The 16,278-nt window shown below is 40.7% G+C and overlaps 2 protein-coding genes across 8 annotated transcripts; one reads left to right on the top strand and one right to left on the bottom strand.

Moving 5' to 3' along the window:
- Positions 1-662: 662 nt before the first annotated feature.
- On the bottom strand, positions 663-6,901 carry dmap1 (DNA methyltransferase 1 associated protein 1). The gene is made up of 10 exons (XM_034709090.1): positions 6,447-6,901; positions 5,583-5,674; positions 5,286-5,481; positions 4,925-5,083; positions 4,633-4,800; positions 4,203-4,388; positions 3,945-4,016; positions 3,221-3,293; positions 2,425-2,777; positions 663-1,411 (listed from the first exon to the last, which is right to left on the bottom strand). The coding sequence occupies exons 1-10, from the start codon at positions 6,540-6,542 to the stop codon at positions 1,352-1,354; spliced, it is 1,455 nt and encodes a 484-aa protein (XP_034564981.1). The 5' UTR covers positions 6,543-6,901; the 3' UTR covers positions 663-1,351.
- Positions 6,902-8,884: 1,983 nt separating this feature from the next.
- hnrnpm (heterogeneous nuclear ribonucleoprotein M) lies at positions 8,885-16,065 on the top strand. 7 transcript variants are annotated; one of them, XM_034704857.1, is made up of 16 exons: positions 8,885-9,156; positions 9,919-10,100; positions 11,722-11,774; positions 12,495-12,502; positions 12,658-12,751; positions 12,843-13,076; positions 13,207-13,360; positions 13,477-13,526; positions 13,607-13,664; positions 13,950-14,069; positions 14,151-14,207; positions 14,519-14,590; positions 14,686-14,787; positions 14,907-15,490; positions 15,581-15,632; positions 15,721-16,065. In XM_034704857.1, exons 1-16 carry the CDS (start codon positions 9,068-9,070, stop codon positions 15,882-15,884), a joined length of 2,073 nt encoding a protein of 690 aa, XP_034560748.1. In that variant the 5' UTR covers positions 8,885-9,067; the 3' UTR covers positions 15,885-16,065. The 7 variants fall into 7 exon arrangements, with proteins under 7 accessions (XP_034560748.1, XP_034560738.1, XP_034560756.1 ...); XM_034704847.1 differs by having other exon boundaries at positions 14,151-14,216; XM_034704865.1 differs by lacking the exon at positions 14,151-14,207.
- Positions 16,066-16,278: the final 213 nt, after the last annotated feature.

Here is a 16,278-nt window from a genome sequence, read left to right as displayed (position 1 = left end):
GATTAGATTGGACTTCAAAAAAGGAATGTTTTTTGTAAAAAAAAAAAATCTTGCTTTTTTTCTTGCTTTTAAGTAAATGATTAGATACAAATTCAGTAACATCACACTTAGATAGAGCTTTTAAAACGTAATTTCTAATCTGTGAGACTTGGTTTGTTTTCAGTTTCAGAACACAATATGAAATGAGAAAATAAGCTATTTGGAATCACCTGAGTTAATCTGAATTTTGCATTCTAGCTACTGAAATACTTAAATTGTAGTAAAGCATACCTCTATGTGGAAATATACATAGCCACAGAACGCCCTGATCACAGTACTCTCCTCTTGTAGGAGAGCGTTTTTTTTAAATTTGCATAGAAATTAATGTCTAAGTGGGCTAAACGACATAATTGACATGCAATTAGCAATATTATGGGGAGGCAGCCTAATGAAGTTTCAGTGGCGCTTCAAACCTAAGAATGATCACTGCTTAATTATCATATTAATGAAGTCATTAGTTGTCACTTAACTTGGATGACAGGTAAAATAACAATGTCATGATCTTACAATTTCCCTGGCAAATGTGTATTCAACTCTAATTGCCTCCAAGTTAAGATCTCATCTGAGAACATCCTTGAAATTTGAAAAGGGACCATCATGGCATAAACACACAGGACAAGAAGCAGGATTGAAAAAAACAAAACACTGAGGTTTATTGAATCATTGACTGAAGGATCTTCAAGGCCACCTGAGGACAAATATACACAAGTCAGCTCCACCAGTCCAACAGAAAGTGAAGGCCGCAGACGGAGCGAACATCAATGAGGGAGCAAGGAGCACTCCAGGTCGAGATGGAGCTTCACAGGTACTAACGGCTAACACCAAAACACATTTTCAGTAAACACTATGGCATGATTAGGCTACCAAAATAAAAAGTCATTGGCTTGAGGTGCTCCCACTCCCAGAGTCTCTCCTTTCATTCCAATTCATTTCAATTACCCCGTCATTCCCACCTTCCTCCTCGTCTCGATTAGCTCAGCCTGGCAATTTACAGTTGATCTTACCTCATCTGAGGCTGAGCAACGGTGGAGGCAGGGAGACGTGCAGTAATGGAATGAAATGTCACTCAGTTGTTGCCTTTGTCACAAAGATGCAGGCTGGACCAGATGGGGATGGGTGGGAGAGGTGTTGTAGGTGGAAAGTTGTGTGTGTATACATGTGTGTGTAGACAGTGGTGATTCTACTTTAATGGAGCGATATGGTGTCCTCCTTCCCCGTGTTTCCCTCTTGTCCAACGGGCTCCACTGTGACCAGAGTAACAAACACAATCCCCTGCCCTCCACCGTGTTAACAGCAAGTGCTCCGGTCCTCGTTAAGGCTTCTTCACCTTTTTTACTGAAGATGAGCTGGATGCCGACTCTCTCCGCTTGCGCTGTAAAGAAACACAAAACAATCACATCAGGGGATTTTAACAGTTTCCAATCAACAGCATTGGATATAATGTGTTTTGTGATATTCAAGGCAAAGTGACCATTCATATTAAATGTCATCAAAGAATCCCCCAAAAAGTGGGACAGCTTAAAGAGTATCCACTTCTGAATCTTTTCACCCAGCACTCTGGTTTGAAAAGGTGTGCCTAGTCTTGTTTTGCAGTTACGACTGCATGAAAGAACTGATAATCTTTGTATAAAACTTCTTCAGGATTACATTGATCATTCATACATTGATGGAATGACTTTAGATACACATTATATGTAAAATGCAGCTGCTATAAGTAGATCAGAATGCATCAGACTCCAGACTTGATGCTTTAACTTGAGCAAAACTTAATTAGTGTGGTGGGAAGCCCCACTAACTTGTAATTCTAAAGCCTTGAGACTTGACCTGACTTCAGACATCAGGGCAAAAAGGTTTAACTTGCTGAACCATAAATGTGAGGCAGAAGAATTGTATTGCTGTATGAAGCTCTTACAAACTAATTCTAACATATTCTGAATTTATAACCTAATAAAAAGCTCTAAGTTAAAACAAAGAAAGTGTGTAATTCATTTATTAATCAGCTATTACTAGCCTGCTCTATTGTTGTTGTAGACATTGCAGTGTCCATGGTTTTTCTAATTGTTATAGGTTAAGCATAAGACTTATGTACACTAAAATTGCAGTTACGATAGGTGTTGATCCAAAAAAAGGATTAGCTGTCATGCATGGGGCTGGTTAGGGTTTAAATACAGTGTTATGATGGCACAGCACCCTGGGGTGCCTGTAAACCATGTGAAGGCAATGTTTTTCAATCAGTCCAACCCAAATGACTGCTGCTTCCCCCCTTGATATTTTATGTCAGGTCAGGAGATTTGACTCAGACTTTTAGGATTAAAACTTTGTCTTCTTCTCTGTCTTAAACTGTATTCTTAAAAACAAAACTAGGTCCAAGCTGAGCGGACTTACTGAGTTGGGGGTAAGCGGCGCTCCAACAACATCAATAATTTGCTCTTTAGCTTCCACCTTGATGTCATCGGCACAGGGCCAGGACTGAGATTCACCGACTGGAGTGGATGCTGAATTGCTGTTGGCGGCGTTGAGTTCTCCACCCTGTCCTGTAGAGGCTGGGCCGGCCCCTAGGGTTATTCCGCACACGCCCCCGCTGCCAGTCTTCAGTAAGGCCTCATAACGGTGACGCAGCATCTGCTGTTCATATTCACAGTTGCTGTGGGCCTGCTTCAGCTCGTACAGCAGGACGAGGTCGCTACGCAGCTCATTGAACATCTGAACAATCTCTTCTGTGGGCATTGGGTTCAGATCTGGATTTACAGACAGATACACAAGCAAAGATGAATGAAGATATGATTGAAACATACAAAAGATATCGTTTTAAAGTACTTATGTTCTGCTAAATAGATGATAATGATGTAACCAATATTTGCTACCCAAGCCATTACAGTCCCCTTGGTATAGAAGATGCAGCTAAGAGGCAATGTCTTTAAAACCATTACACTGTATGTTGTAAGACAATTGAAAGCTTCAAGATGAGGACCTTTGAGATGCTGCTGGCAGCCACTGCATTCAGGTGGTGTTGTTCAAGAAATAGGTCCTAGGTGGCGACCTACTGTTGTTTAACCATTATGTTTTCTTCATTTTTACACATAACAAAAAAGTCAAAGTGTTCCACTATGTGGTAAAAATAAAAACTCATGTGCAGAGGAGAGTTGAATCCTTTAACATTTGACTATCTCTTCACACTTACCCACTCCTTGTTCTATCAGGATCTGCTCAATGGCCTTGATCTTCTTCTGGCCAACTGAGCTTGGCAGTTTCATCTGAAACACACACGAACACACAGAGTGATTTAAGGTGCTGGAGATATTAGGATAAACAGCTCCACCTCTGGGCCTTTAATTCGTATGAAATGCACTTCAGTGGGCCAGATCAAAATGTCTTTATCCACTGAACTCTGTCTGACTGATGGGCTGAGGCGGTACTCTACTCCTTTAGCTGTGCTAATGCCTTTTCCATAGAGAGTAGCTGCTCCTCATCAGTCTTGAAGATGAATAAGAGTACCCCTGCTAAGTCTTACAGATATTAGATAGTCGCTTCCAGAATTAATCATCTCAGTGCTAATGAGAGATAGCCAGCTCAAGTACGACACTCTGGCTTCTCACATACATCAACTACAGGGTCAAGTTTTGCTAAAATTGTTTTAATACTAATGGAAGTTCAAGGAACAGTTTTAAAAATTTTACTTTAAAAATTTTATTTTTGTATCCAATACATTAAACTTCAGCTTTGTATTTAAAAGTTCCTCACACAGAACTTTTAGATTGCTTCTACTATTGTAGATTCTGTTTGTTATTTTTCAGATGTTTTTTTAAGCTCTTCACTGGGAGTTTAAGGGAAACCTGACGTTGTAGATTGGAGATTTAGAACACTATTTGTAGTTTTGCACCTCAATCACATCAAACTTTACTCACCCTCTGACTGCGCAGAGTGACTCCCGCTGATTTGAAGTCAGGGAACTTGATGCCTGCTGTCTCTGGAACGGCCTAAATGAAAGAAAAGAAACATAAACTGATAAAAAACGACTTACGAGACTACTCTGGAATTAAAAACAAAAACATGAATGAAACTACTTATAATGGGAAAAATCAAACACTGAATCTCTCATTCTTATGTATTTTTGCAGGCTTTCTTCACCAGCATTGCTCCTATAGCGTTGTTGCATTTCTTACCGGTTTTTCAGTTTCTCTTTTTTGTGGGAGCTTCTTCTTAGAAACCCTCTTTTCCGCTCGCCTTAACTCTGTGGTTGTGTCGGCTGCTTTAATGAGCTTTTGTAGATCCTGGGCCTTCTTCTCCCGCTCCCTCTTTCTAGTCTCAATCTTCCTTAGCTCCTGAATAAGATATTCCTCTTCTGCCACCTGCAGGAAAACCAAGAGAAGTGCAATCTCAAGATCCAAAAGGTTGGCAAACATCTTACCAGCTTTGTCAATAATGTTTGAAATTCTCTTACATTATTCCGAAAAGGAAATAACGGATTAACGATAACATTTATATGTGGTTTGTTGGCATGCCTCTTACATTGGCTGGACAATATTAAAACTATGATACCACTAAAAAACTACCACTGAAAAATAATCAAGCTTAAATGAGAATATTACTTACTTGTTCAGGTGTGCGATTGAACAGCTTTTCCAGTTGTTCTTTCCGACGTCTTTCATGGCCAGCATCAAAAATATAGATCTTTGGCTCCGTCCCTGTTGCTGCTCGAACCTTTGTCAGCTTTCCACAAATATTATAATAGCGTTCCTTCAGGTCCTCCACTGAGCGTTTCTGAAAGCGTTATAGGAGAAATTTACGCTGAGGATATGAACTTCTATTTACCATTTTATCAATTTGAAACACTTCTACTCTGAAGGAGGCGGTGTGCATTTTTGATAAGTGACTCTGTAATTACTCTGTACTGCTGGTAATCGTAGCGATCATGGACAACTACGAAGCGCAGGTCGAAGCGTTTGCACAGGTCAAACAGGTGGTCTGTCTCTGCTTTAGTCCAACCATCGTCATGCAGATGCATCTGATACTCCTGCTCCGAATAAACCGGTACCTGCACTGTCTATTAAAACCAATGAGAGAAATAAAGAGAATCAGGGTTGGTTAACTAAAAAGAGTACACAAGCATTACATCAAATAGACATAAATGACAGAAGACTGGTTGCCAAAAATAAACCTGACCAAATTGCTTGTTTTCTGTAAGTGTTTAGTTCAATGAAGCAAAATTGTAACACTATCACAGGACCAGGAGGAGTCATTAATACCTTATTGAAACGGGCAAAAGGGTAGTCTTTGCCCTCCTCTGCCACTCGTCTCCAGTGGTGGAAAACAGCTCCATCCCTGCGAGCTGGATTGGTGAAGGGCATCCATTTCCAGGGACGAACTTTTTTACAGCCCAGCTTGGCTTTGACTGTCCTGTAGCCCTGAGTGGTATCACTTGGCAGCAAAGGGGGTGCATCTCTGGTAACCATGAGAAAACAAAACACAAGTCTTTGAGAGGGCAGGGATACAAAAGAATGAGTGCGTTCAGGAATACAGTGAGAAAACACAAACACACATACTTTTTATCTGAGTAGAGCAGAGCGTAGACCTCTCTGTGCATCCCCTCTGGTCTTTTAAAGGTCAGTGTTTCTGTTGACTTCTTGGATTTTTTCTAAGACAGGTGATGGAGAAATTGGTGAACACTTCAGGACATCATTATCATTTCAAGTTCTTGTTGTGAGAATGACGTGGGCTTATGATTTTGAACACAGTTTAAGATCTAAGATATCTTTATTGTCATTGTTACGGTGTAACAGTGAAATTTGTAAGGAGCAGTCCTCCAGATGCCTCAAAAAGAAATAGTCTAACGTAATGTATATAACTATAAGAAAGTAACCAATAGAATTAAACTTATAATTCTAAACATTTACACAAATAAACTATATAAAATGTACAATAGGATAAATTATAAAGCTATATAGAAAAAAATATATACATAAGAGTTCAAACTTATTTTTTGTAATTAGTATTTTATTGATTTTTACATTAGACTTATCACATTTGGGTGAACAACCAATATCTATTTTTTTTACATGAAACAAAATATATAAATGAAATAATAATAAATAAATGAACAGTTAAATAGAAATAAACACATTTAATTAATAATAATTGAAACCAAAACCCACGGTTAAAAAAAACAGAAAACAAACATGCACCATCATCTACTCCACTTTAATAGCAGCAGTACAATTCTATACAGCATGTATGCCTCAGTTCAAGCTCAATCCACATTACCAATGTATACCAAACAGTCTCCCCACTTTGCCACATATTTCTCCACCACATCCTGACAGCTGAACGAAATCTGTTCGTATGATTCTACCTTCTGATAACTTCTGAACACAAACACAAGCATCGTTATTGTGAATCTTATCTCTCACCTTATCTGAGTTGATGAGATCTTTCTTGCTGATGGGACCGTCATTGTCCCCACCCGTCAGCTCCAGAATATCCCTCACATCAGCACCAGTAGTCATGACTGCAGTGTGTTGCTAATTAACGCTGTTTACGTCCTCTTAAAGCCAGATACTTTTCATTAATTCTCCTTCGTACTGTCAGTAATGAACTATCGCTCCGAGCTAAAGGCTAATGCCGACGTGACCATTTCAAAGCAACGTAACCTTTACACAGGGCCGTAGGTGGCCAGTTTGGGATTTAGTGAAATATATTATTATAATATTACACTGGACGTTCTGTACTGTTGGTAAAAGCGGCACAGATTGTTAATAAGAAAATATACAGGCCATTGTTCGTGCTACGTGAGCTAAAGTAGCACTACATCCGTCCCGCTGTCGTCGCTGCGCATGCGCTGCTCCTCTCATCATCTTCTTCTTTGTGTTTAATGGCGGATCGCAAACAGCTTTTAGGTGCATACCGCCACCTACTGCACAAGTGTGTATCATCATGTCAATTCCTCATTAAATTCTTCCTATCAGTCGTGTGTCCGATAGGAAAACAAAGAGCGCCCTCCTGACTGCTCTTACACCTTCTGCCTCTCCCTCTGTCCCCAGCAGTCCGGTGAGACTCCACTATGGTCCTGCTGCTCTAACCCCCTCCTAGAACTGCTCTCAATCAGCTGCATACCTGCTACAGTTCAAAATCACATGCTCAACATTCTCACTCACTCCACACCTTTCACACCAATCATTACTCCTTTTTCCTAATATGTACAAAGTGTCATTTAGTCCTGTATGCCAGTCAGGGACCTGAACCCAGGATCCTTGCACGAAAATGCAACAGTCATATCCACAACACCACAGAGCTTCCTAGCAGTGCATGCCTTTTTTGTCCTTTTAATTCCACCATTTTGTTGAGGAGGTTTACAAGCACTGGTCAACCACATTGTGATGAAACTGTTTTATTTTCATCTTACATTGGAAGTCTTAGTGGAATTTGAATCCAGAACCATCAGATTGAAAGGTAGCAGGCCTATCTTTTAAACCACAGGGCTGCTTGGATGAACCTACTTTTGTAGGTATTTTCATTTCTCCAGTTCTATTTAGTAGTTCAAAAGCAGAGCTCATGGACAGTGTGTGAGGAAAGTGTTTCATTTCCATCTCCTATGGAAAGTACATGGGGGGAATCGAAACCTTGGAAGTGCTTGTCTGTTTAGGTCTTTTCATTCCACCACTCTGTTATAGTTAAAAGTACAGCTCAACCACATTGTGAGGAAACTGTTCCCTTTTCATCGCACATTGGAAGCCCTTAGTGGGATTCACACCCATAACATTTAGATTGAAATAGCTGCTTGGATGAATTCACTTTTGTAGGTTTTTTCATTCCACCATTTGAATAATGTATTTGTTGTGTTTTTCCCTTCAGGGCCACCCTACAAATGCAACTTCTTTATATAAAGATATAAGTGATCAAATTTGATTGGTCCCCATTATGATATTATTTAAAGAGACAGCAAAGGATGTGGGTTTTCACAAAACCTTTTCTGTACCCCCTTATAATGATCCCCACTAATTACACTTCAATCCATCAATCCTTCCTAATACCTTAGTAGGCTTATAGGACAACTGGGCTACACAAAATAATTTTGAGATTAAGCACTTTCTTTTTTTTTGAAAGGACAAAAAAAAGTCTCCACAAGGCATTTCCCCCTATTAATAACAGTTCTATGTATTGGGTTTTGGAAATCCCTAGAAATCAGACTAAAAAAAAGCTGGAGGTATGAGTTCAGAATCCAAAGGAAGTGTGTGCTTTTACGTTATATTAACCCTCCTGTTATGTTGCAGGTAAAATTGACCCATTTGAAAGTTCAAAAATCTAAAATGTTAAAATTATTTTTTTACTATGAGACTTCTTCTGCTTGGCTTAGTTAGCGTGAACAACATATACAATGAAAATAGTTAATTTCACACATTTGCAACCACCCCTGTGTGTTTATAAATAGATACTGATCGTGGGTCAATTTGACCCTGCAGTCAAAGTGGAGGCTAAAAGGGGTCAAAAGTGTCAAATACAAAATGTTTCTTTGCAACTGTGTTACACCCTTTTTATTTGTAGTCTATGGTTACACCCCAATCACTTTCAAATGTACATAAAAAAAAGTTTTAACATGAATTTTCATAAAAGAAATGAGTGAATTATCCTCATTGAACTATGATCTGTGAGAACTAAAGAACACCAATTCACTAAATATTGATTTAAATTGTTAGTAATGGAGTTAATAATGAGATTTAAAAAATCTCATGTACATGTATCTGATCAGGAAATCACTACAGAGGTCAGGCACTGTTGTTTTGAATACACCATTAGAACTGTTACTTTGAAAGGGGACACCGGAAGTGGATCCTGGTTTAAAAACCACTGGTTTCATTGTACGTGATCGCAGATTGCTCCCTCCGCCATTTTCCTTAACCGGAGTTAAAGAAGTGGTCGCTGTCGTGCGTAAAAGTTGGTCCCAGGGGTAGACGATTCGCGCGTCTTTTTAATCAAATATTATTTGCGACTACTCTTATTTTATTCAGCAAAAAACACCGAACCACGCAGAAAGATGTCCAGCGAGCAGGTCGAGATCCCCACCGAGACAGCAGGCCAGCAGCCTCCTCCTCAGCAGCAGCAGCAGCCGCCGCAGCAGCAGGGGTGAGTCCATTCATCCCATAGATTCCTTTGTTGGCACCTTGTAGCCAGCTAATGCTAACTGTTATCTAACAATAGCAAACATGGCCAAATATCTGCTCCCGGGAATTTCACATGTTGGCCAGCGACTTGCAATGTTAACTGGGATAAATTATGATCATGCAAATATAACACAATTTGATTAAACTGTGTTTGTTAGATGTTAGGTGCCGAGGAGTGTGTAGGCCTCGTCTGTGTTTAGGGATGAGGATTCCCTTTACTTAACTGAAAGTAATATAACTTTCCTAGCTTTATTGGCAAACTTTCTAATGACTAATAATTTGTTTTGCATACGTAATCAATATTAGATATGTAGTTAACGTGGGGATATATTTTAGAGCAACGTAGAACCACGGTGTCCAAGAAGCGGCCTTGCCATGCGGCTACACTGTGCGTAATGTGTTAGCAGACAAACCCAAGCTCTCAGTTATGGACTTTGTTTACTTAAGTACTCTCGACCAAATTTGAAAAGCTTTACCAAAATGTGTATTAACAACTTAAAGTTATCTAAAATTGTAGTGCATTAGTATTTGAGATTGCATTTAAAATGCTTTAGCAATACGTGGAGACTTTCGCTTCAGTCGTCCCTGCTTGCCGCCTTTAAGTTTAGACACACCAGAATGAATGTGTGCTCTAGCCTTTATGCCTGGGTTTAATTGGAAAAGCACATTAACATAAGTCTATTCGAATATTAATAATTTCCAATTCATTTATTTCTATACTCAGAGAGGTGAACGGGAAAGCCAAGCATGAGCCCAACTCGAGTAGGAAGGAGAGGCCCCAGAAGAGAGGTGGAGGAGGGCGCTACGAACCCTATGGAAACGCCAACAGAAGATACCGTGTGTTTGTCAGCAACATCCCATACGATGTGAAATGGCAAGCCCTCAAGGATCTGATGAAAGAAAAAGGTAACATGTTTGTAAAAGGGATTCATTCAGCTATGGGTGTAAAAGTGAGAGCACCCAGGGCAATTTGGTTTTGACCACTGCAGCTCTGAAGTGCTTATGGTTATTTGCGCAGGGTCTTAAGTGGAAGCTCAATGGTTGTAATCTTGTGGGAGTTATTTGGAACGATAGTTTTGGATGAGGTCCCTCCTACTTGTCCGTCAACTAAGGTGCTGCTGCAGATTTGCACGAATTGCTTCAGATTCGGAGGTCGGACTGAAAATTCATATGCCACTGGGATCAAAGCACCTTTTGTGTATTTGGGAAGTGGAGGTTGTGCATGAGCAAAGCCAGTCCACTAATGTGAAAATGCAATGACTGGTGACCATAACTGATCTAATGACACCAAGAAACACATGAAAGAATATGTCACTGTGTTTTACTTTTGCCCAGAAATGGGGAATATTCTTCTTCGTCTATATCTAATTAACAGTAATGTCCGAGCTCTTGTGATTCATGATCCAGTCAAAATTTTGGAGACCTGTCCAGAGAGGTCGAAGGGGATGCATCAACTTTGACTGTCATGTTTTTGCCAAAAGCTCTCTTTTGTATATGAACTGTGTGGATTTTCATGTGCTGTCCCTCGTGTGAAAGTTCTAGAAGGTATGGTGTATTGGAAGTGATTGATGTATCATACGTAAATCACTAAAGTGGCATTAACTGTAAGTTTAAGCATGACAGTAAAAAGGTACAGTCCTTTCATAGGAGTGCCTGGTATTTGTTTTCTGACAACTGACTGTGAGTTAAATTGCATTTTTCTTTTTTAGGAGTGTCCTTGACAAGCAAATATTTTCTCAGCAGATCTCCATGTTGTGCCAGTCACAGCTGTGCGTTGGGGATGTCTTTGGGGTACAGGTCTACAAAATATAGCAACTTCTCATGCACTGTCCTTGTCTCTAGAGGTTTGGTCTGTGATGTCTAGTGGAACAGACACATGATCTGGGAAGGAGACACGGCTGTGGTCAACACGTGATCTAAATTCTGACATTGTTTGTTTCAGGAATAGGTCAACTTCAAGAACATGTTTGCAGCTGGGGAAGTTTCTTATCCACAAGAGTGTGCCAACATTAAGAATTTGAATATCTGTAAATGCAGGCTTCCTCTTGGGCTCAGATGATGAGTGAATGATGTATCAGCCTGAGGTTTAAAGGGGAATACTTGATTAAGTAAGCACAGGTTTGACTGTAAACTGGGTTGAGGAATTGAACTTGTCTCCTACTTGTAACTACTAAGGCAAACATCTAGAGGTTCAAGGTGGTGTTCACGGCATTCTATCCAAAAAGGAGGGCTGATGGCCGTTACAGCAGTTTTTGTCGTCCCAAGCCCACTACCTTTGGTGTGTGGGTGTTTCCAACAAGGACAGGCTGAGAAGTGCAATTTTCTTAAAAAAAAAAACAACCCCTAGCTTGCTTTTTGTAGACCTGTACCATATTGTGCTGCTGCAGAGGTGCTGGGAGAAGGCTCAGGACTGGCGGTCTGAGCTCACTGCCACCGGCCACCTTACTCGTGTTTCTGCTCTAAACCCCAATTGTTCTCTCGGCTTCTCTCCCCTTGGTGTGTGTCGTCTCTGGAATCTGATTTGTAGTGGGTGATGTTACGTACGTGGAACACTTAATGGACGCAGAAGGCAAATCAAGGGTAAGTGCAAATACATACAAATAAAACTCATGACTATTCCTTGACAAACCTGTGTTTGTCAGCTTTGGTTCCTTAATTTTCATTGTTGGAACTTTTTTGATTCACAAACCTGGTGGAGTGTGCGTGTGAGAAGGTGACTTCGCAGGAGTTGTGTTTTATTTGGTGTCGTTGAGGCACTGACTTCAGGTCCTTTTATGAGGGTTGGTGCTTTTTATAACAGGTCGTCAGCTTTCTATGTAGCCAATCCGGTGGGATTGCAGTAGCTGAACATGTCCTTTTTGATGCTGAATTTGCTCCTCATGAACCAAAGGAGTTCAGCCTGCAAGAGGTTGTTAGAAGGCTGTAAGATGTTGGTTAAAAATTACTCATCCGTAGCACCGCTTCACCGAAAAGTTACCTCCAATACCTTAGTGTGGAATCCTGTCTTACTGTGGATATTCTGCCCCTTTGGTGTTGGAAAAGTACCGTAATACTCCAGTCCCGATGGCATTGTGTTAGTGACGGTGGAAATTGTGACATCTTGAAACTGCATTTTTATTTGCAAGCAAAGTTGTGGCTAAGTTTGTAGGCTTGTGTGATGTACAACATTTTGTTATGCATGCAAATACATTTTGTAAACTATCTTTTAAATAAGACGCCTATAAAAACTATTGCTTAAACTAATTTGATTTTTCTCTACTCCTCTCGTGCGGCTTATTGTGCCATCTTCAATCAACAAAGGGTTGTGCGTAAGTACCCTGTTATTAATTTCCATTGTTTGGGTTGTGGTATCTCAGATTGATTCTTTGACATCCTATAGAAGTTAACCCTAGTATAATCCAATCAGAGTTTTCTAAATTATAAAAAGGCAGACGGTTAACTTTATACTGTGTATTATTGTCAGTGTCGTTGAGTTTAGGAGTGAGGAGCTGATGAAGAAAGCTGTGGAAAAGGTCAACAAGCACAATCTCAATGGCAGGCCCCTGAAAGTTAAAGAGGTAAGTTACAACAAGAATGATCAGATTAACAAAAAAAGGAGTTTAAAAACAAAGTGTTGCATACGAGTTACATTTTCATGCTTTTTGTCAGGACCCTGATGGTGTGATCGCTCAGAGAGAAATCAACAAGGGGCAAGGCGGAGGCCCCCCAGGAGGCCCTGGAGGAATGGGTGGAATGGATCGCATGAATATGGAACGAATGGGCCCAGGACCAAATGGCCCAGTCAACATCCCTCCAAGTCTGATGAACAACCCCAACATTCCCAACGAGATCATCCATGGGCTTCAGGCGGGCAGGATTGGGAGCACTGTATTTGTGGCCAATGTGAGGCTTAGAAAAAGTTTCTTATGTTTTTATTTCTACGTGATGCTTTTTTTTTTATACACCCGGAAATAATATAAACTGCTTCCATGATAGCTAATAACCTTTTCTGAAATCCGTCTTTTACTTACAGCTTGACTATAAAGTGGGCTGGAAGAAGCTGAAAGAGGTCTTCGGCATGGCAGGCATGGTGGTGAGGGCTGACATCCTGGAGGACAAGGATGGGAAAAGCAGAGGCATGGGCACCGTGACATTTGACATGCCACTTGAAGCAGTCCAAGCAGTCTGTATCCTTAAAACACTTAGCTGAATGGAACAATTTGGAGTGTCTGAATGATGTTAACTCAGTAGAATGATAATGTTTAAAATTGTCTGAAGTGTGCTTTCCTTAATGATGCCAAAGCCATGTTCAATGGGCAGCTGTTATTCAACAGAGTGATGCACGTCAAACTGGTATGTATCCAAAACTACCCCAGACATCAGCTCAGTGATAAGGGAGCATAGTCTGAATCTTTTTATTTGGTCTTTTGTAGGATGAAAAATCCATGCCCAAAGATTTTGGACCACCTGACAGATCTGCAGCTCTTCCTCGTAAGTATACTTCAATATTTTTCAATTGTATACAATTGTTAGTTTATAACAAGTGTCTTTTGAATACATCGACTGGCATAAACATTTAACTTACATGATCGTTGGGTGGCCTGTCAGTACATGGCAATGAATCCTCTGAAATATGATGAGCATTTCATTTCTAAACTAATTATTCTGGGTTCATGTGACATGAGTGTTTCTCTGGAGTTATGATTACAGGACTTAATCCACTGTCTCCCTCTGCTTGCACACCATTTCTTCAAATTGTGTATATTCTCTCACCAGGTGGCCTGAGTGGCATTGGTTTGGGCCTTGGACCGGGTGGTCAGCCCATTGATGCTGGTCAACTCAACAGAGGTGGAGGTGGAGGTGGTAGTGGAGGAATGGGCAACATGGGCCCTGGAGGTAAATGGCTCAGATTTTTTTAGTTCAATGTTTGCTAAAATGTTTGAAATATTTGGCTAATCATCACCCTTGCACTTTTAGGAATGGATGGAATGGGCTTTGGCAACATGGGAGGTCGCATGGGTGGAGGTGGTGGAGGTGGTGGAGGTATGAAACAATTGTGACTGGGGGCAAAAATGAAATCACTTCCATTGATAGACATACAACAACAGGATTGTGCAAATTAACTTTTTGGTTGGCAAAGCCTCTGCCAATAGAAATACACTACATGGCACTCCTAGTAATGCAAGTTTTCATTTATTTTTTTATGTAACTTAGAAAAGATATGGATATGTAAACAAATGATGAACATTTTGAAAGTCTTGTCCAAGGCGTACGCAAAGACACATTTCCATGCTTGGCCTCTCTCTTATTCCTTCTGGCATCAAGACTTTCTTCTTGTCTTCTAGGGGGAATGGACAACTTTGGAGGCATGAACAACATGGAGCGTTTCAGTTCTTCAGGAATGGGCAGAATGAATGGTAAGGAGATGTTTGAGGTGTTACTCAAAGGCAAGCGTGGAACACTTTCGCGTTTTGCTGGACATTTCTAATGGTTTCATCTCTTGCATTGTCAGAGATGGACCGTGGGATTGGTGGTGCTTTTGACAGGGAGTTTGGGCGGAATGAAATGGGAATGTCTCGCAATAATTTTGGAGAGTCGTTTGAAAGAGGAATGGGTTAGTATTTGTCTGTGATAACTAATCTAAGGAGCCTTATAAGATCGAATGCAAAACTCATCTTAAACAGTGATTACAATTATTTTTTCATGTTTGTATTTTTTTGTTTTGTTTTATAGGAAACAACATGGGCATGGACCGCATGAGCTCTGGAATGGACCGCTTGGGATCCAGCATGGACCGTATGGGAGGGATGGACCGCATGGGCATGGAAAGGATGGACCGTGTGTCTGACCTGGATAGGCTTGGTTCAGGGTTTGACCGTATGGGCTCTGGGATCGACAGGCTGGGGCCCAGCATGGACAGGCTTGGACCAGGCTTGGAACGTATGAGCTCCAGCATGGACCGTCTTGGCCCAGCTGGGTTTGACCGCTTAGGCACATCTGGTATGGATCGCATGGGCTCTGGCATGGACTTTGGCACCCCAATGGGTATGGATCGCATGGGCAACACTGGGCTAGACAGAATGAACAGCAGCTTCGACCGCATAGGCTCAACTGGAGGACTGGACCGCTTCCCCTCAGGTGGCCTCGACCGCATGGGCTCTGGCATGGATCGAATGGGATCCGGAAGTGTTGGTGGTCAGTTTGATCGCTCTGCTGACATGGACCGTGGATTTGGTGGAAATTCCTTTGGGGGTGCTGGAGGGCCTGGAACTGGGGGAAGCAATATCAGGAAGGGATGCCAGATCTTTGTCAGAAATGTAAGTGTTTCTCCAGAAGTTTGTTAAACATAAAATAATAATTGTCCTTCCACAAATGATGATAATCAATCTTGAATGGATGTTTTTCAGCTGCCTTTCGATTTTGGCTGGAAGATGCTCAAGGAAACCTTCAACGCTTGCGGTAAGACTACTTTGTCCAATTCAAAACCATTAACCAATGTATGTCATGTCATAAACATTTGTACTTACCCTCTCTTTGTCTTCTACAGGCATGGTTCAGTATGCAGATATTAAGATGGAAAACGGCAAGTCCAAAGGCTGTGGTGTTGTTCGCTTCGACAGCCCTGAAACCGCAGAGCGCGCCTGCAGGACCATGAATGGCTATCGCCTGAATGGAAGAGAGATTGATGTCAGGATTGATAGGAATGCATAAGTTGTTCGTCTGTTAACAGATAGCATTTCATAAAGTCTTTGATGTCAAAAATGCTCTATCAGTTGAATTGCTCTAAGGCAAATTCACTCTGTGTTCATATTCACTTGGTTTGTCAGATATGTGTAACAGTGGAAATGTTATTTTAGTTAGTGATTTGTTACTGATGGTGTTTTAGTTTTTTGCTTAAATTTTACTTTTTTTAGAGACCAAATTTTAATTTTCTTTTCCTGTCATGCTTCAAGTCATTGCCTTTGTTCTGTATGATGGTTTTGATAAATAAACCTCGATATTTGAATTCCGTCTTTGGATTTATTTTGTCTTAATTGCCTGTCTATATTTTTAGAAAGGAGTATGAGGAAATCGTATAGAATAGCCTTTATTTGTCATTGTCAGG

This window comes from Notolabrus celidotus, chromosome 2 (assembly GCF_009762535.1).
Source record: "Notolabrus celidotus isolate fNotCel1 chromosome 2, fNotCel1.pri, whole genome shotgun sequence".
In the NCBI taxonomy this organism is placed as follows: domain Eukaryota; kingdom Metazoa; phylum Chordata; class Actinopteri; order Labriformes; family Labridae; genus Notolabrus; species Notolabrus celidotus.
Note: the sequence above shows the minus strand (reverse complement) of the source record. Positions and strands in the feature narration are given on the sequence as shown.